Source organism: Poromitra crassiceps (genome assembly GCF_964638095.1).
Source record: "Poromitra crassiceps genome assembly, chromosome: 5".
Lineage (NCBI taxonomy): Eukaryota > Metazoa > Chordata > Actinopteri > Beryciformes > Melamphaidae > Poromitra > Poromitra crassiceps.
The window spans coordinates 16,383,066-16,404,452 of record NC_139642.1 but is presented as its reverse complement, the minus strand read 5'-3'; the positions used below and the strand labels follow the sequence as shown (position 1 = coordinate 16,404,452).

Here is a 21,387-nt window from a genome sequence, read left to right as displayed (position 1 = left end):
CGTACTACCGTAGTAGCCATAGTGACCGCCAGAAAAAATGCAAACTTGGGATCATTCTCTGAGTCTCCTATCTAACGAAAGAGTGTCTATCCCACACCCGTTGACAGTGGACACATGGGAAGATAATATGTGTAAATGGCCGAACGTAACTACAGGCAGGATTATAGCGTATTTTGAGGAATCAATGGCGGTGGACGGCAACGCGATGACCTATCTCAAAAGCTCCGAAGCGTCAGCCAGACTAACGTTAGGTTACAGTCCTCTCCTCTGTCGCAGTCAGTCAGACTAACGTTAGGCTACAGTCCTCTCCTCTGTCACAGTCAGTCAGACTAACGTTAGGCTACAGTCCTCTCCTCTGTCACAGTTAGACTAACGTCAGTCAGACTAATGTTAGGTTACAGTGACAGTACTCTCCTCTCTCACAGTCAGAATAACGTTAGGTTACAGTCCTCTCCTCTCTCACAGTCAGTCAGACTAACATTAGGTTACTGTCCTCTCCTCTGTCACAGTCAGTCAGACTAAAGTTAGGTTACAGTCCTCTCCTCTGTCACAGTCAGTCAGACTAACGTTAGGTTACAGTCCTCTCCTCTCTCACAGTCAGTCAGACTAACGTTAGGTTACTGTCCTCTCCTCTGTCACAGTCAGTCAGACTAACGTTAGGTTACTGTCCTCTCCTCTGTCACAGTCAGCCAGACTAACGTTAGGTGTCTCTCCATTCGAAAACAACCCAGTTTGCCTTGATCACTGCAAAACATGACATGCCGTGTGTAGGCTCCACACAATAGGGCTACACATGGTAACTCATGGTAAATACGCAGCACAATACCTGCCGTGGTAAACAGAAGAAGATTGGGATATTAACTTTAAGGCGACTCACTTCTAGACTTGAATGAAATTGTATTCACTTACTATCTGCTCCGTGGATTACCATTTTACAATTTCGGAGACGAAACTGTAACATAGCAACGTTGGTCCACAAACGTTGCTATTTAAAAAAATTTTTGGGAGATCGGGTTGGGATTATAACGTTAGTTTGCCGAGTCGTACCTGGTAATCCAGAAATGGCGTTATGGTACCTTTGTCTACTTGTAGATCATCAAGAAACTTTAAATTAATAACGTTAGATGTGTTTAACAGAGCTGTATATTGGGTCTAGCAGCTGATCAGCAGCTCAGACAGCCTCAAACACGAGGTGATTGTCAGCTCTATAATTCGCAAAATAGCAGTGGATGGAAACGCGCACTGTTTTGTGACAGCCACGCACTGCACAATGTGTTCCAGAATAACCCATTGTTAATAACATCTGCTAACGTTAGTGTAGCTGACGTTATCGATCGTTGTAAAGAAGTTTGGATATTTCGGCTGCTGCCTTCTGATGTGCTCGCTGCTGTGGACGCAATGTGGACTTAAACGGAAGCCGGGGACACGAAAGGCTGCTATGGCGCCGCCCTAGGAACGGCCCAGGAAACTCGTCTATAACATCTGCTAATTTGTCGACACAAAATGGCCCCCAAAGGGTCTATCGTGTTGCGAGACCAGGCTCCATTAGTGCACGTTCACACCATACAGTACGCAAAAGCCACGCAGTTTCAATTCAGCGTCCTTGTTAACAGGCGAGTCCGTTCACACCGGCCGCACACCACGCTGACGCCACGCTGATCCGATCAGCTTCTGTTCTATTTTCCAAACGTGCTGCGCGCTGATCCCGAGCTGCCAGGCAGACAGTCAATGCAATTTGTGAGGGGTGGGAGGGGCCTGTGAGGGGTGGGAGGGGCCAGAGCAGCAGCTCCGAGCCGGCCGCTGAGGAAAAGAGACTGGTGTGACCGCTTTGGTGTCAGATCAGCTTGAGTCTGCTTCAAGCTTCAGTTCGGCTTTGGCGTCTGGTGTGTTCGGCCACTAAGGATAACACTTTCACAGCCTCAATTCTCAATTTCAGAGATGTTGAATTGAGATCAAGTAACAGGTTTTTTTTCACTGATATTGGTTTGTAAATTAACTCAACTGTATTTTTATTATGGGAGTACAATGCTTTCTATGCTGTTCTCTATCCTCCTATGCTAATGTTTGTGTTACAGAGAATTAGGGTAGCAGCAATAGCTACAGTCAGCCAGTTGATGGATTCCAGTGTACCGTCTGCGCCTGAACATCACAGGTACGGGTTGGGCTATAGGGTTTAAAGTGACGTTGAACTTCGGTAGTGTCTTGGGCTGCGTAGCTTTCTCCGTGATAAAACGTTAGGGTTGTCCAACAACCCAGGATTTACAGTTGAGAACGAGGATTTGCTATCGTGTCTCCATGCACGACTTCTATTCCATGCACCACTTTAACTTTACGTCCCTTGCAGACATTTAGGGAAGGGAATAATTCAAACATTACATGCTGTAAATTTGTGGTAAAGAATACGCCTTGTCTGGTTGCCTCTATGTGCATGTCTGTTATGTGTGTCTGATGCACGTGTCCACTATCCCCGCCCAGCATCACAGAGACCCTGGAGCAGCTCTCTCTGATGCAAAGTGTGGATCTGAACATGTCTCAGTATCAGGTGGTCCAACCCAACCTGGTCATCCAGTCGGCCCAAATCCCTGCTGAAAGCACACAGGGAGTCCAGTTCACTTCACTCAAAGGTGAGCTACTGGTCCTATAGCCAATCACAGGTGAGCTACTGGTCCTATAGCCAATCACATCACACGTTAGTCTCTCTCAGAATGGAAAAGAACATGCTCCATCAATTTCCCTGTTTATATAGGTTGGTTTAGGTGTAAATACGTTACACCCAGGGGTGTAGTGATAAATACAGAGGTGGGTAAACTATCCAAGGTGAGTAGTTTACCCACCTTGTCCCTCCTCATTGATTGATACAGGTGATCTGAAAATACTGTAGGCACTAGGCGAGTAAACTCTGCCTCATTTCAAAGAGGAGGGTAAACTATGTTGTGTTTGCCCTCCACTATGGACCCTTCTTGAACTAATCTTCTTACCGTTATTTAAAAAAAAAAAAAAAATCAACAAATGCTACCTATTCCTTTTGAAAGTCTTAACTGTATGTGATGCACAGTTAGTTTAACTGTACTGTTGACAAAATGTACTATTGTAAGTTGCTTTGGACAAAAGCATCTGCTAAATGACGTAATGGAATGTAATGTAATGTAATACATAGTCGAATCTGATTGGACAAGTCGACTGAGCGAGGAATCTTTTTTCTCTCATGAGATTGACTTCCATTTTTTCCACACCAGACAAAAGAGCTGAAACACTCAAATAAACTTGGCATAAGAATAATGACTCCCATGATCCTTCAACCATTCCTATAGTAACAGCTAGGGCATTCACGACTACTGCATTTCAATAGTCATCGACTAGGCTACTCCCAAAATGAAGTCGACTATTCATGCGAGATATATTTAATTTTTTCCACCTAATAAAAATGATAAATTCTCATCAAAAAGGTCTCAAAACAGCCAGGGTTGACTCATATAGGCGGGACCAACCTGGAGGTATGTGAAATAGCAGAGTCCTGATTGGCTCTGAGAGGCTGTTCACAAATGAGCCTCTAATCCCCAGCAACTTGTCTGAGCCTGGAGGCAACTGAAGTCGACTAGTCGCCTACAGGTTGACTAGTCGACTCCAGTCTGTGAAACCTCTAGCTCTAGCTTTCTATGATCATCTAATCATGACCATCATCATCATAGCAAGTGGACTCTGTGATTTTTGTCCTGGAAGTGATGTCACCCAACTGGAAGTGATGTCATCAGTGATGTAACTTGTTCATTCTACATCATGACATCACTGATGAGGTCATCTGTGATGTCATAAGACTGATGTCATCAGTGATGTCATAAGAGCAAAATCATCTTATGACATCAGGGCCGCTGGAAGTCACTTTAAGCACGGGAGTGCTGGGAGGAAGGGACTCTCGGTGGGGCCCGCAACATTGACTCCTGTCTTTGCTGTATAGTGGGAGGTGCATTTTTGAGTAGGCTATTAAAATAGCATGTCAAGTTCACATTTCTTTATTGCCAGATTAAACAATTCGTATTGGTTTAACTTGTTGGTTGGTTCAACACAACATGTGCGCTCATGCACGCTTCTTCTTCTTCTCTAGCCTGCAAGCATGTAACTTCCTTAATTGTTATTGTTGATAATTCTATTTAAATAGGCTACATTTTCAGTATATCAATAATGCAATCATTTCCCGAAACATTCCCAAACAAGAAAGGAACATAGTGCACTGCAAAATATTTTTAATTACATTTGTAAAAAAATATATATATTATTATTATTATTATTTTTTGGAAAAAAATCATCTCGCCACTAGGGGGTGCTGCAGCACCTGCAGCACCCGTACTTCCCGCGGCCCTGTATGACATAGGCACTGATGTAACATCAGTTAAGGCTCCTTAGAACAAATTGCCGAATCGTTGACTATTTGGGGTCACCCCTAGTAATGCAATGTAAATAAAGGTTATGGTAATAATACTAACAATTCTGATTCCCACTGTTTAGGAACTACTGGCAGTTTTGTGGCGGGCCGAATTCAGCTGAACACCAATACTTCAGAAATTGTGGTGGAAAACGAGTCCCTAGTCGACGTTCTGATATACATACGATTCCCCCACGGTGAGAAGTTTTCCCTCTATTTGGAAAAGTCACAACTTTGTCATCCACATTACACAAACCATCCTCCCACTGCAAAAAAGACACTTCAGACTCTGAAAACCACTAGTACTATTAAAAAACAACAATATATTATTACATACTGCAGTTTCTACTGCTAGTGCTTCTATCACCACAGGAATAAGTACCTGTACTACAGTATTATTATTATTATTATTATTATTATTATTATTATTACATTGTTGTTGTTGTTGTTGTTGTTGTTGTTGTTGTTGTTGTTATTATTATTATTCCATTGTTATTATTGTTATTGTTGTTATTACTAGTTTGGTGGGACTCCGGCCCCTTGTTGTGTGTGTATGTTGTTCTTGTTGTGCTGTGTCAGTAAGGAGGTGGCCCCTCAAGGGTTAATGTGGTATGAGCTGGTGCCTCGGGGGTTAATGTCGTATCAGCTGGCACCTTGGTGGTTAAGTGGTCATTTTGACCACTAGATTCCAAACTCTATAATCTCTCATGATAAATCCCCAATTGAGAGATTCAATGTCCTATGAGCTGGCACTTCGGGGGTTAATGTCGTATGAGAACATCATAAACAAGTCAGAATATCACCAAATTCACTATGCAGGCTTCTTGGACTTACCTTTTACATTAAAAGCAGCTCGGAATCTGCTTGTAATATTATGACAATCACCACTACTGCTACAGCTACAACATCAACTATCATTCATTACTATTACTACTATGAATACTACTAATAATAATTGACATTCCTCTCTCTCTCTGTCTGATCTCTTGCGTGTGAAGAAGCTATGGCTGGACAGCGAAAGCCATCACACGTCTCTGTGGGTTTTGTTCTCTACCAGAACGATCGTTTCTTCACATCCCGGCTCTACAGGAGGCAGCAGTCCACCTCCATCAGGGTCCTGTCAGTCAGGGTCAAAGGTCACGACCGCGCTGTGTATTATGTGGAAATGCTGTTCACACCCACAGTAAGATAACTAAACTGTCATCACCTTTACACTATTTGGAGATGTTATCATTATTCAAAGGGGCATATCTGAGCCTGACCCTGTCCACTTCCAACAGTGTAGGACTGTAGCAATATTACAGTTGTTATGGAATTATGAATTACTAGGCATCTCGCGCGCTATGCACGCTCGTTTATTATTATTATTATTATTATTATTATTATTATTATTATTATTATTATTATTATTATTATTATTATTAACTCATTGAGTGCCATGGACGGACATGTTCATCATTTCAAATAGTAACGTAGAGTGCCAAGGACGGACATGTTCGTCAATTGCGTTTTTTGACGGTGGGGCGTCGATCAAAGCCTTCTGCCTCTCCTGTACAAATATTATAGCTATTGGAGGTCTATAACCTATTTTACAGAACCCTTAGGTGGCGACAGTGCTCTCCACATAACAGAAAGGCAAGGAAAAAACAAAGAAGAAGTCGTTATGGAAACGGAAATCGCATCGCATCCGTATGCATCGATATGCTGAAGCACGTTACTGCAGCTGTGCCTGCAGCAGCCAATCTGCTCCCACAATTGAGCCGCTCCGTGTCGGTTGCGACAGCACATCCGCACATCCACACCGTGGAGTTGTTATTATTCTCAACTGGAAGCATCGTTGCCGGTGACAAACACACGCGGAACGCTGTAAAAAAGCTGGATGTCGCGCACAGCAAACTCAGCAGAGAGCCACCACAGACAGGAGGAGGAGTGTGCAGTTGAGGCGAGGCGGGGCGGGGGGGGGGGGGGGGGGGGGGGGGACACGCAGAGCAGCACGCAACACCCAGACAGACCCAGGCAGCAGGACAGGATTGACAAACGCAAGCCAGAATATCCGATGCCCACCAGCAGCAAGCTTTAGAGTCAGTGATGTGCTTGAAATGTTTAATTTCACAAAAGGCCAATTATCTCAGCTTCTAGAAAAAAATTGCTGTTTTTGGATGAATCAAGCTATTTTCTCCGGCTCATAACTAAAGAACGGAAAATGGGATCAATAAACTTTTTTTTGCAGATGATAGAATAGAGTCTCATCGTTCTTTGTGCGTGTTCAGTGTTTACATAGTAATATCACACAATATTCTGTGGGCCTCGAGAAATCACTGAAAACGCTCTGAAACTCTGGCACTGGGAGCGTCCGTTCTCCAAAAGTGGCTGGCACTCAATGAGTTAAAGGGAATGAGAGATGGGAATCTGATTGGTTTGATTGATGTAACGCCCAGCCGGCCCATGGCTACACCGTAATTCTTAAGCATGCCCATTCAAAGCGCGTTCCTCTTACAAATGCTCCACGTCAAGCATGATCCGTCGGCTGACATTCAAGTCATATACGGGCCTCTGGGCCCGGCTGGGCTCCTGGTTCAGCACTTCTCAGATGACATCACGATGCTGCAGCTTATATCTGATTTTATTTAGTTTATCATGAAAAAAAATGGAAGATGACCATACACATATCCCACAAACGTTCTTTTGTTTTAGTATGTGCTGGAGTAAAGTATAATTGTAAACACTGCTGCTTTTGTCGAAGTACACAGTAGTGTATCAAAATTAACCTTAATGTCACAGAACCCGGCAACATGTATTTATTGTTGTTGATGTTTTAGATCATCACCAATGCAGCGCTGTATGACTACGCCTGTGTGTTCTGGGACTACAAACTGGGTGATTGGAGCACTCACGGCTGCACCAAGGGCAACGCATCGGATGGAGTTCTGCGATGTTTCTGTAGCCACACCACTAACTTCGCTGCACTCATGGTAACGTGCTTTGGCTCTATTGTGGCAATTTCATTCAAATGTTGTTGTTTTTTTACCAAACCAACATTACAGATAGGATGACGGTAAACGGAGAAATATGATTTCTTTTTTCTTATTACTGGATTGCAGATAGCACCAAAACTGTTTGCACTAAGGCTTTTTTGTTCAGCCTTTATAATGGGACTCTATGGAGTCAGCCTTGAGTGTCTCACTGTTAGCAAGGCTGTACTATTTACTGAATTCACTCAATTCTAAAAATTGCAACCTTTAAGTTACTGGTGCAGTGGCACCCAGAAGTGCTGTTCTGTTGTCGTGATGTCAAATATAAAAGTAACATACTTTTAATGTGTAGAGAAATCACTGTTTGATTGTTTGATTCTGTCCTCTGATTTTGTTTCTCCAACAGATATTCAGGGAGAATTACAAATATGCAGAAGCCCTGAGCTATATGTCCGTCATTGGACTATCTTTCTCTATCATTGGCTTAACAATAACAATCATTCACCACATTACGGAAAGGTAACACCTTATTTTCCTCCACATGCAGAAATTAACCTGATCTCAAGACACAGACATTAGGACATTAACTCATTGAGTGCCAGCCACTTTTGGAGAACGGACGCTCCCAGTGCCAGAGTTTCAGAGCGTTTTCAGTGATTTCTCGAGGTCCACAGAATATTGTGTGATATTACTATGTAAACACCGAACACGCACAAAGAACGAGGAGACTCTATTGTATCATCAGCAAAAAAAAGTTTATTGATACCATTTTCCGTTCTTTAGTTATGAGCCGGAGAAGATAGGTTGTTTTGAGCAAAAACAGGCGTTTCAAATTAGAAGCTGAGATATTCCGCCTTTTGTGAAATGAAGCATTTCAAGCACATTCACTGAGTCTGAAGCTAATATTTTCTGATGTAGTGACGTGGTGTAGTTGTGTGGTGCCCTGCGTGCCCCACCTCCCTCTCCCCCCCTCAGCTGCAAACTCCTCCCCACACTAACACACAGCCTCACGCACCCAGCATCTATTTTCGGAGTGCTCCGTTTTTGTGCGCCGGCTCCCAGCGCGACACGGAAAAGCCAAACCGGACTGCTGAGAATGGTTTGGCCCTTCGGCGTCGGGTGCTGCTTTTCTGGCGGCTAATCGTGTGGAGAAACTATACAGCAGAGACAGAGAGGCTCAGTTGTGGGCGCGGATTGACTGCTGTTCGCAGCCAACGTCAGCTCCAGCCAGAGCAATCTATATGGCTCTGGCTGCAGCATGAGCGGTTTCTCTTTCATCATGGGGCTTTTTCCTGCTGTTTTCCTGACCTTTCCCTAATCTGGAGAGCACTGTCGCCACCTAATGAGTCCGTAAAATAGGTTATACACCTTCAATAGCTACAATATTTGTACAGGAGATGCCTGAGGCTTTGATCCACGTCCCACCGTCAAAAAACGCATTTGATCGACGTCATTTGCACTGAACGTTACTATTTACTTTGACGCCGATCGACGTCATTGGCACTCAATGAGTTAAGACAAGGCATAACATAAATACTGAAATATAGCCACATGTGGATATATATATATATATATATATATATATATATATATATATATATATATATATATATGACCATTACAGGAGGTCTTTCGTGCCCACAGCAATAGACACAGGGCTCTATCGTTGCATCGGCCTATGAACTGCGCCCAACGCCAGACGCAGGGCAGATTAGGGGGCTTGGACCAGCGCACATATTTTGGTATCGGCGCTACACGCAGCCTTAAGCATTATAACCACGCCTTTTAAGCGTAAAATTGTGCACAATCTGCTCATTGGAGAAGTGCAGTAAACAAATCACAATCTTCCCTTTTAAGCTCCAATTCCACGGAGCGATCCAGTCCGGTCAGAAAAGCCAAGCGCTCTGAGCTCCCCCCCCCCCTTTCATCCCCGTCTGTCTCATATATTATTCCATATTATTATGCTTCTCAAACCAATCGAACTGCAGTTTAAATACTGCAAGCATGTAAATACGCTACACTATAGCAGATCAAAGTGAAAAGAATGTTCTAAACGCATTGGCTAGAAAAATATAGCCTATCCCATGTGGCCTATGTCATGATGAGATTAGATTGGTGAAAGTTTGTCCAGATTAGAATGATATCGTTTTCTCTCGCTTCCTTTTCTTCTCCAGTGCTGCAGATGATGCACATAAATATAGCCTACATTATGTAAAAGTCATTGCATAAATGTGTTTTTATTGTAAAAGTGAATGTGAAGTAGGCGAAGCCAAGTCTTGCAGAGCGGAGATCACAGTAAGACATCACAGTAGAACCGTGTTACGGTTGTCACTCATCTCTAAATCACGTTAAATCTGCAAGGGATATTTATACCACCTGGATTACATATATGTTTCACATAGGGTTGTGTTTGGATTTCTGTTTTATTTTTCGCCAATATTGAAATATTTGAGAATTGCATGTTGTGTGAACAGAAACATTATTTCTATGTACCACTTTAGGCAGTTTAGACTGATTTGGTTGATATTTCCTGTCGAAATGGATTAGCATCAATGCATGCTGGGAGATTTCACATGTGGCTCAACAGCCTCTGAGGGAGTGAGAGAGAGAGAGGGACTGTCTAATGCGCGAGAGAGAGGGAGTGTTTGAGAGAGAGGGGGAGAGAACAGCCTCTGAATGACAGGGGCTCAAAACTACGATATAACAACTTTTTTCCATTGGTCTTTGTGCCTGTCTGACGCACGAGAGAGAGGGAGTGAGAGAGAGTGTGAGGAGGGAGAGGAGAGCTGCGCGTAAATACCACAGAATATCCACGGCGCACTGAATAAGGCCTGATTTTGAAAAGCGCTAAATAAACGCCAGGGGGGAAGATATCGTTAGGCCGGTATTTAAGGCCGAAACGCCCATTCTGGCCTATTCTGGCACTGCGCCACGCCTCTTTGGCGTAAAGCGCATTTCGGGGCCTAAAACCATGTTGCCATCTTCCCGAGGCAGGCGCAAGGCACGTTTTTTTGCGTTTAACGCCAGTTTTTGCGCCCAAGGCCTGTACCAAGATAGGGCCCACAATCTGCTGTGGTAGTTTTTCTCCAGCCTAAGCATAATTACAGATCAGAATTTGTTATATTCACAATAATACAACCAATTGTACTTTATATTGTACTGTATTGTCTGTGGTAGTTGGCCAATCATGCAAATTTGGATGTGGGGACGTGGTAGAAAAGCAGCAGCCACCAAAGTAAACTGAGCACTGCTAAATAAAAAAAGGTATCAAATTGACTATTTTAACTGAAATGTGATAGCTGTTCACTAAAAATGTTAAATGCAGCGTGATTGTTATTGTGTTGACGTATTTTAATCGCTTTTTGGGTTTAGCTGTTACAGTTTGCTTTGGCCATTGAGGGTATGGACAGCGTTCCTGACAAAATAGAGCTATGTCAAGCTCTACAGTGGCTTCACTGATTTGTTTTAACACAATCAATCTTTATGATGCTAGGTCAATGAGGCCCAGGAGGTTCAAACTAACCAGAAATAGCCTTTAAGGATTGCTTTTCAACTTCTTCAGTTTTCAAGGAAAAGCTCAGCAGACCCGGAAGGCCCGGATCACCACAATTGTGAGTATCTGCATCAGTCTGCTGGCCTTCAGCATCATCTTCCTCTCCGGAGTCAACAACCCCAATGAAGCGAGCAGCGCCCAGGTGGAAGCCACCAGCACCCAAACCACCGTCCCTGATTCAGACGTCCATGTTGAGCCAGATCAGGGCCGCTGCACGGCAGTGACGGCTCTTCTCCACTTCTTCCTGCTGGCGACCTTTGTGTGGAACGCTGTGTTCGGCACGCAGTTGATGTTTCTCATCCAGAAAATGCGCCTCAGTCTTCCACCTGCCTTCATCCCCCTCAGCATTACTATTGGATGGGGTATGAGATTCAACATTCAAATATTTGAAATGAATGAAGATTAGGAGCACAATGGTACCGCAGGAAACAATCAATAGGTGCTCTTTACAATAGTGTTTGTTGGGATAGCCAAAATGTATTCGTCTTTGTGTCACACGGGTAATGAAAAGTTCAAAGTGACGGACGCATTTCAGGCCAAATGAGCTCTCATCAGGGTGCTCCCACATTGGCCGGTTTTGTGAAACTACTGAAGTGAAATGAATGGTTTTAATGTTTGCATTTTCAACAGAACGCCTCCGACACCATTTGAATTTTAATTCATAAAAAAGTAGCTACTGATTGATTTTCGATTGGAGGGGTGAGAAGGGGGAATGGCTAGCGGGTGTGGGTGGTGGGAAGGGGCGTGGTGAGGGAAAGGCTCAGGGAGAAGCTAGAGATAGGAAGGTAGTAGAGGATAGGGATACTGTAGGGAGGTCATAGAGGCTCAGGGTTTGTAGGGTGGCTAAAGAGAGTGGCCAGGGGGATGTGGGTCTGCATTGAAAAGTGAATATGTGAGAGTGAGCAAGAGCCATGTGGACGTTTCTTGGTTTATTGCTTACCTTGACAGAATACAGACCATAGTAGCATAAAAACAAACTGATAATTTATAGCTTGTTTATTTAAAAAGTATCCTACGTTGTTGCAGCACGAATCCTTCTTCAGCGTTGTTGATATTGAATTTAAGCCACCTGTAACTAGTTTGATTTCCTGTGTGATTTTAGGAGTACCAGCTGTCATCGTGGTGATCACACTAGGAGCTACCTACAGTGTCCACACACCTTTGGGATACAGACGGGAGGAATTGTGGGTCAATTACAGTCTTTTACTGTCTCTCTGCACTCGTATCTTCTGTCTGTCTCTCTGCCCTCTTGTCTTCTGTCTGTCTTCTGTCTGTCTCTCTGCACTTGTCTCTTCTGTCTGTCTCTCTGCACTCGTCTCTTCTGTCTGTCTTCTGTCTGTCTCTCTGCACTCGTCTCTTCTGTCTGTCTTCTGTCTGTCTCTCTGCACTCATCTCTTCTGTCTGTCTTCTGTACTCGTCTCTTATGTCTGTCTCTCTGCACTCGTCTCTTCTGTCTGTCTCTCTGCCCTCTTGTCTTCTGTCTGTCTTCTGTCTGTCTCTCTGCACTCGTCTCTTCTGTCTGTCTTCTGTCTGTCTCTCTGCACTCGTCTCTTCTGTTCTAACAAATAGGTTCCCTTTGGACACATCAGGTGTCGCCAAAAAGGGCAATAAAAGTGCTAAAAGCGCAAATATTTTGCCTTTATTATAGATGTTGCTATGTTAGTTATCCCCCGCCAAAGGGGGGGCCTCTTCGTTAGTTTGTTAGTCACACTGTAATGTCGACTTTGTGCCGCTAGAGGGCGGCATTGACAATGAATGTGACTGAATCAAGAGTGGAACTACGTCAATGCTCGGGGACAACATGTTTAATTTTCTTACATGTTTATGTTTTTCCTTTTCACTTTGTGATTTTAAAGATCGCGTGACGTCCAGATATTTCCAGGAGCTACAGTGGAGTTTGATATGAGAAAATGTTTCATGATGTAAAATATCTGCGGTAAACGTCCGATTTTGGTGTCAGTCACTCAGAATCAAAGAGCTCTTATTAATTTTACGGTACTGTCACTATTTTATTTTTTATTTTATTATTTCTTTTTTTACCCTCAAGTTGCTGGCTTGCAGCTCTGGACAGCGACGGACGCTTTGACTTTGGGAAACCAATGTTTTGGGGCTTCCTCCTTCCAGTTGGCCTGGTCCTCATCTACAATGCTGTACTGTTGTTTTTCTTTGTACTAAAGACATGCAGAACAAATCCCAACCTAAACAGGTAATGTTGGACGCAGATTGATCCTGATAATTCTCTTTAGCTAACTCTTGTTTGAAGGTATCTTATTGCTCTGTTTGAACCACCCACCTAAATAATATGGACAAACCACACTATCTTTTGGACTCACGTTTTGCACCAAAGTGTTGTGAGTCGCCATCTTGGTGTCCTTGCACAGCTCACGGGAGATGGGGGTTTCCCATGAGCCGCAGCTCCGCTCTACTATTGGTCCATGATCGGCAAGCTGCGCGATCACTGGACAGGCGACCTGTCAATCACCCCCTTTTATATTGTTTATTTTACTCCAAACGGGCGAGTTATATAAGAAATGAGAGAAATACGAGTGGGAGGGTTAGGGTTAGAAATACGAGTGGGAGAACATGATGTGTGAATGGGGGAAAGGGGAGGGAGGGGAACAGACACTGCACTAGTTATATAAATGTGTCACAAATTTGGTTACACGTAAATATACTTGAGTGTCATCAGCATAGAATTCAATGCTGTCTTCTGATGATATAACCTAGAGGGAGCATACATATTTAAAAAAGAAGGCCCCAGTAAGTAACTGTCACTATAGTCATGTAGTCATATTTTTTATATTTTTGTAATCAATATTATCAGCATCGGACAAGAATTATTGATAATAGCCATCATGCAGTATCAACTTTTACATGTATTTATCTGCAATGTTTTACTTTATGTTTTACTAAAGAATAACGGCCAATCCTACTCTTTCTGTTGTGCAGTACCAAGCAGACAAAGTCTTTGGGGAAGAAGTTCCTCACTAGTTTTTCAGTGGCTGTGTTACTGGGCCTTTCCTGGATACTGGGCTACATGGTGCTCAGTACCAACCATGAGCAGGGAGTGGCCCATCTCATCTTAAGCATCGTCTTCTGCCTCTGTACCACCACACAGGTAGGTTACAAGAATACAACCACTTTGTGGTACAATATTATTTAGAGTACCTACCTCTCACTGGCTTCTGGTTAGTTTTAGAATTGATTTTAAGATTTTATTGATGACTTACTGTATAAAGTACTAAATGGCCTGGCTCCAGAAGATATTTGTGAAACTCTATCCCCCTCTGTACCAATTGTTACATAGCAGTGCCCAGTTATAACAATATCCATATTCTGGCTCGTATTCTTCTGTTTCTGGGGGTTAACTGGCATCAATGGACAACATTAGAACCAATTGGAACCAATTTCCTGAAGAAATGTTTGGCTAGCCAATAGCCATGTATCTCTTTTATACCTTTGGTTCCTCCTCATCTTCTTTGGACCAACTTTACTGTTTCTATGTAGGTGTGTCACAGAGAAACAGGCACTGTGTTTCTGTGTAGGAGTGTCACAGAGAAACAGGCACTGTGTTTCTGTGTAGGTGTGTCACAGAGAAACAGGCACTGTGTTTCTGTGTAGGAGTGTCACAGAGAAACAGACACTGTGTTTCTGTGTAGGAGTGTCACAGAGAAACAGACACTGTGTTTCTGTGTAGGAGTGTCACAGAGAAACAGGCACTGTGTTTCTGTGTAGGAGTGTCACAGAGAAACAGGCACTGTGTTTCTGTGTAGGAGTGTCACAGAGAAACAGGCACTGTGTTTCTGTGTAGGAGTGTCACAGAGAAACAGACACTGTGTTTCTGTGTAGGTGTGTCACAGAGAAACAGACACTGTGTTTCTGTGTAGGTGTGTCACAGAGAAACAGACACTGTGTTTCTGTGTAGGAGTGTCACAGAGAAACAGGCACTGTGTTTCTGTGTAGGAGTGTCACAGAGAAACAGGCACTGTTTTTCTGTGTAGGAGTGTCACAGAGAAACAGGCACTGTTTTTCTGTGTAGGAGTGTCACAGAGAAACAGGCACTGTGTTTCTGTGTAGGAGTGTCACAGAGAAACAGACACTGTGTTTCTGTGTAGGAGTGTCACAGTGAAACAGACACTGTGTTTCTGTGTAGGAGTGTCACAGAGAAACAGACACTGTGTTTCTGTGTAGGAGTGTCACAGAGAAACAGACACTGTGTTTCTGTGTAGGAGTGTCACAGAGAAACAGGCACTGTGTTTCTGTGTAGGAGTGTCACAGAGAAACAGACACTGTGTTTCTGTGTAGGAGTGTCACAGAGAAACAGGCACTGTGTTTCTATGTAGGTGTGTCACAGAGAAACAGGCACTGTGTTTCTGTGTAGGTGTGTCACAGAGAAACAGGCACTGTTTTTCTGTGTAGGTGTGTCACAGAGAAACAGGCACTGTGTTTCTATGTAGGAGTGTCACAGAGAAACAGGCACTGTGTTTCTATGTAGGTGTGTCACAGAGAAACAGACACTGTGTTTCTATGTAGGTGTGTCACAGAGAAACAGGCACTGTGTTTCTATGTAGGTGTGTCACAGAGAAACAGGCACTGTGTTTCTATGTAGGTGTGTCACAGAGAAACAGACACTGTGTTTCTATGTAGGTGTGTCACAGAGAAACAGACACTGTGTTTCTATGTAGGTGTGTCACAGAGAAACAGACACTGTGTTTCTATGTAGGTGTGTCACAGAGAAACAGGCACTGTGTTTCTATGTAGGTGTGTCACAGAGAAACAGGCACTGTGTTTCTATGTAGGTGTGTCACAGAGAAACAGACACTGTGTTTCTATGTAGGAGTGTCACAGAGAAACAGGCACTGTGTTTCTATGTAGGTGTGTCACAGAGAAACAGACACTGTGTTTCTGTGTAGGTGTGTCACAGAGAAACAGGCACTGTGTTTCTGTGTAGGTGTGTCACAGAGAAACAGACACTGTGTTTCTGTGTAGGAGTGTCACAGAGAAACAGACACTGTGTTTCTGTGTAGGTGTGTCACAGAGAAACAGGCACTGTGTTTCTGTGTAGGAGTGTCACAGAGAAACAGGCACTGTGTTTCTGTGTAGGAGTGTCACAGAGAAACAGGCACTGTGTTTCTGTGTAGGTGTGTCACAGAGAAACAGACACTGTGTTTCTGTGTAGGAGTGTCACAGAGAAACAGGCACTGTGTTTCTGTGTAGGAGTGTCACAGAGAAACAGGCACTGTGTTTCTGTGTAGGAGTGTCACAGAGAAACAGACACTGTGTTTCTGTGTAGGAGTGTCACAGAGAAACAGGCACTGTGTTTCTGTGTAGGTGTGTCACAGAGAAACAGGCACTGTGTTTCTGTGTAGGAGTGTCACAGAGAAACAGGCACTGTGTTTCTGTGTAGGAGTGTCACAGTGAAACAGACACTGTGTTTCTGTGTAGGAGTGTCACAGAGAAACAGGCACTGTGTTTCTGTGTAGGAGTGTCACAGAGAAACAGACACTGTGTTTCTGTGTAGGAGTGTCACAGAGAAACAGACACTGTGTTTCTGTGTAGGAGTGTCACAGAGAAACAGACACTGTGTTTCTAGGAGTGTCACAGAGAAACAGGCACTGTGTTTCTGTGTATATGTGTCACAGAGAAACAGGCACTGTGTTTCTGTGTAGGAGTGTCACAGAGAAACAGGCACTGTTTTTCTGTGTAGGAGTGTCACAGAGAAACAGACACTGTGTTTCTGTGTAGGAGTGTCACAGAGAAACAGGCACTGTGTTTCTGTGTAGGTGTGTCACAGAGAAACAGGCACTGTTTTTTGCAAAAAGTATCACAACTCAGAAGGTTCGATACATTTACATGTATGAACTTGATACATTTACATGTATGAACTTGATACATTTACATGTATGAACTTGAATGATCCGGTTGTTTGAAAAGAATGGGCCTGCCCATCACTAGCTCCACCTGGTGGCCACTGATCACCTCCACTGGAGCAATTGGTGGTTATGTGCCTTCCTCAAAGGCACGTCAATTTCTAGGGAACAGCAGAGAGTCACTTTTTCATTTCCTGAGCTAAGAATCAACTCGAGCAATAAGAAAATAAGAGTGATCCTAACCACTTTCTTCATGCTCACTCTCCAGGGTTTTCAGATATTCATCTTCTTCACAGCAAGAACACCAACCTTCAAGAAAGCCTTCTGCACGGCCATCAGGCATACCACTTCTGCCTGCACCCAGAGCAAAAAGAAAGAAAGAAAAGAACAGGAAACGCAAAGCACTGGCATTAACTTAATTCAAATCAACTCGAGTGCACCCTGCCCCCAAGCTGTCTGCCCCCAGGGTGCCACTGATGCGGATGTTGGCTGTGGGGGGGAGGGACAGAGAGATGTGTCTGTCTGTCCCTAATGGCAATATAGACAAGTTTCCTGGGCCGTTCCTAGGGCGGCGCCATAGCAGCCTTTCGTGTCCCCGGCTTCCGTTTAAGTCCACATTGCGTCCACAGCAGCGAGCACATCAGAAGGCAGCAGCCGAAATATCCAAACTTTTTTACAACGATCGATAACATCAGCTACACTAACGTTAGCAGACGTTATTAACAATGGGTTATTCTGGAACACATTGTGCAGTGCGTGACTGTCACAAAACACAGTGCGCGTTTCCATCCACTGCTATTTTGCGAATTATAGAGCTGACAATCACCTCGTGTTTGAGGCTGTCTGAGCTGCTGATCAGCTGCTAGACCCGATATACAGCTCTGTTAAACACATCTAACGTTATTAATTTAAAGTTTCTTGATGATCTACAAGTAGACAAAGGTACCATAACGCCATTTCTGGATTACCAGGTGCGACTCGGCAAACTAACGTTATAATCCCAACCCGATCTCCCAATTTTTTTTTTAAATAGCAACGTTTGTGGACCAACGTTGCTATGTTACAATTTCGTCTCCGAAATTGTAAAATGGTAATCCACGGAGCAGATAGTAGGTGAATACAATTTCATTCAAGTCTAGAAGTGAGTCGCCTTAAAGTTAATATCCCAGTCTTCTTCTGTTTACCACGACGGGTATTGTGCTGCGTATTTACCACGATTTACCGTGTGTAGCCCTATTGTGTGGAGGCTACACACGGCATGTCATGTTTTGCAGTGATCAAGGCAAACTGGGTTGTTTTTGAATGGAGAGACACCTAACGTTAGTCTGGCTGACTGTGACAGAGGAGAGGACAGTAACCTAACGTTAGTCTGACTGACTGAGAGAGGAGAGGACTGTAACCTAACGTTAGTCTGACTGTGAGAGAGGAGAGGACTGTAACCTAACGTTAGTCTGACTGTGAGAGAGGAGAGTACTGTCACTGTAACCTAACGTTAGTCTGACTGACTGTGACAGAGGAGAGGACAGTAACATAACGTTAGTCTGACTGACTGTGAGAGAGGAGAAGACTGTAACCTAACGTTAGTCTGACTGTGAGAGAGGAGAGTACTGTCACTGTAACCTAACATTAGTCTGACTGACTGTGACAGAGGAGAGGACTGTAACCTAACGTTAGTTTGGCTGACGCTTCGGAGCTTTTGAGATAGTTCATCGCGTTGCCGTCCACCGCCATTGATTCCTCAAAATACGCTATAATCCTGCCTGTAGTTACGTTCGGCCATTTACACATATTATCTTCCCATGTGTCCACTGTCAACGGGTGTGGGATAGACACTCTTTCATTAGATAGGAGACTCGCAGAATGATCCCAAGTTTGCATTTTTTCGGCGGTTGCTATGGCTACTATGCTACGCTTCTCCGTATTCACAAACACCGGAAGCGACAGACACGATCGCGGCCGAGTCCGGAAGCAAACCGGAAGTGCCCAGGAAACTTGTCTATACATTGAGAAGTTGAGAGGGACAAATCCCCTGCTCCCAGTGCTCCTAGGGGAGAGCAGAGCATGGAACTAACCATTCTACACTGAAACGGAAATTGGTGTGACGGGTATATATACCACTCTCATACCATGTCTGTATCACTTAGGGTGTCAAGTCTATTTTTTATTTGTCTTTATTGAATGTTCCAAAACTGCATGCTAAGAATAGGCTAATGATTATTTCCACCCAGCACTTATTTCATTTGGTTACTTCCATGTCAAAAGTGTGTAAGGAAAGTTTGTAAGGAACAAGGAACAAGGCATGGGGAAATATGCAAATGTGTTTGTCCAATGCTCCAATGGCATTGCTCTCTGTCAGAACTTGCTTGGATGTCCTAGTAGCAAAGGTAAAGGCATAAATTAATAGCAGATGAGCAGGGTTTAGCAAAGCCAGATTGCAGTGTTCAAAGAGGACAGGATGATGATATATATTATTAGATATATGGGAGTGAGAACAAGTTGGATAAACTGTCTAAACTAAAGGCTAAACTGGTTTGGTCTGTCTGGGCACAAAATTATTGTGTAATCAGAGGGCTTAACTCAGGGCAGCTGGGCAGGGAGAGGTGACACAGAGGTGAGGGAGAAAAGGCGACTGAATAATTACATCACAACAGTCTAATCTATGTTAATATTCTTCTAATCTGGCTTCAAGTGGCCATCTTTTGGGGGGTGGCGGCGGCCGCCACACTATAGCATTGGGGGCGGGGGGGCTTGTGGCTTGTGTTGGCATGGGCACCCACTGGCAGAAACATAAATCAAGTAAAGTAAAGTAAAGGTAAAGTCCCACTGATTGTCACACAATGTGTGAAATTTGTTCTCCGCATTTGACCCATCCCCTGGGGGAGCGGTGAGCGGCAGCGTGCGCCGCGCTCGGGAATCACATGGTGATTTAACCCCCCAGTTCCAACCCTTTGATGCTGAGTGCCAAGCAGGGAGGCAAATGGGTCCCATTTTTATAGTCTTTGGTATGACTCGGCCGGGGATCGAACTCACGACCTTCCAGTCTCAGGGCGGACACTCAGACCACAAGGCCACTGAGTGTCACAGAGAAAGGAGTGCCTCAGCGCCTATGGATGTTGGACATGTGATCTGATACAGGTGTTGGACATGTGATCTGATACAGGTGTTGGACATGTGATCTGATACAGGTGTTGGACATGTGATCTGATACAGGTGTTGGACATGTGATCTGATACAGGTGTTGGACGTGATCTGATACAGGTGTTGGACATGTGATCTGATACAGGTGTTGGACATGTGATCTGATACAGGTGCTGGATTTCTCTGCTGGGGCGTTGAAGTGGGGTGCAAAGGTTACCTCCCTGAGTGTTTGGGATGCAGAAATGGCCTTATTGAATCAAAGGAGCAATGAAAATTGATGGTATAAATGATTATGCCTGTTCACTTTAATCTCTTTATGGGTCAGCCATGCAGCATAAACACAGTTTATTGGAGGGCCCTTCTTGTTGAGGGCCCCTGGGCACTTGCCCATATGGTAGATCTGGCCTTCCGTTTGGCCAATTAGTCATTTCAGTCTTGCGGGCTACTTCATTATATCGTTTTTGTTTTTTGTTGTGATTTGCTATGCATGTACACATGTATGACTACTTCCGCTCCAACACAACGCGAGTGTGAGAGATCTCAGATATCAGTCCCACCCTACTTGCTCTGTGTCTCTGTGTGCTCTCACTCAGCTGAGAGCAGAGGAGAGAGAGGAAAGCATGGCGGAGACGACTGCACAATAAGTCAAAAGGTCCACTGAAGTGGGCGTCAGGGTAGTGCAGCGGTAAAGCGGAAAACATACTTGTGCGTCAGCCTCAACTTTAATTTAATTTTTATTTTATTTGCTGTAGTTTTAAACATGTTTTCCATTGTTCTCACGTGGGACATGGCCCAAAATGATCACTGTAAGTGGAGTATTGATCACTATAAGCAAGTTATTTGTGTGTATAGGAATGATTCAGGACGAAGCTTTTTGATCAATATAAGCGGTTGATCACTATAACCGTGATCACTATAAGCGGATTCCACTGTATCTATTTTATTTTTGGTTATCCTGTACTTTTCTCCTGCTTTGTGTGTAACAAAGTGAATGTTTATTCTCCTATCTGCTTACTGGCCATGCGTACATGCAGACAGCATTTATGTTTCTAGTACAATACTTAACCCTGAAGAAGACTTCTGTCAAAATGTTGTATTATATTTTACCATTAAAAGAATATTCTTGCATCGTGGCTGCGAGTTTGACCCCCCCCCCTCCCACACACACACATACACACTCACACACACACACTTAGTGGCACGTCTTTTACAGTAAAGATGTCAAATTAATTTAAAATAATAAATAATGGCTATAATTCTTAATTACAAAAGTTCACCACCAGGAAAGTTGTTGTGCTGAAAATGGTGGTGTCTTATGATCCGGGGAAGGTCATGGGCAGTGTGTAAAGTGGAAACCATTGGGAATGTCCTGACCATCATTTCCGGGCCAATCACAAGACGCAGTTGTATTTGTATTGTTGTGCCTATTTAACC

General features: G+C 43.8%; 1 protein-coding gene across 1 annotated transcript in view; it reads left to right on the top strand.

Annotated features, from left to right (window-relative positions):
• LOC310776341 (adhesion G-protein coupled receptor G7-like) overlaps nt 1-20,550 on the top strand; it is a gene marked incomplete at both ends in the record, with an annotated part of 28,535 nt that extends 7,985 nt beyond the window's left edge. The window contains 11 exons of the mRNA XM_083636537.1: nt 2,076-2,152; nt 2,476-2,624; nt 5,419-5,603; nt 7,240-7,392; nt 7,799-7,911; nt 10,955-11,307; nt 12,048-12,129; nt 12,993-13,151; nt 13,895-14,063; nt 17,084-17,154; nt 20,547-20,550. Coding sequence (XP_083492663.1) covers nt 2,076-2,152; nt 2,476-2,624; nt 5,419-5,603; nt 7,240-7,392; nt 7,799-7,911; nt 10,955-11,307; nt 12,048-12,129; nt 12,993-13,151; nt 13,895-14,063; nt 17,084-17,154; nt 20,547-20,550 — 1,515 coding nt within the window. The remainder of the gene's footprint in view (nt 1-2,075; nt 2,153-2,475; nt 2,625-5,418; nt 5,604-7,239; nt 7,393-7,798; nt 7,912-10,954; nt 11,308-12,047; nt 12,130-12,992; nt 13,152-13,894; nt 14,064-17,083; nt 17,155-20,546) is intronic.
• Nucleotides 20,551-21,387: the final 837 nt, after the last annotated feature.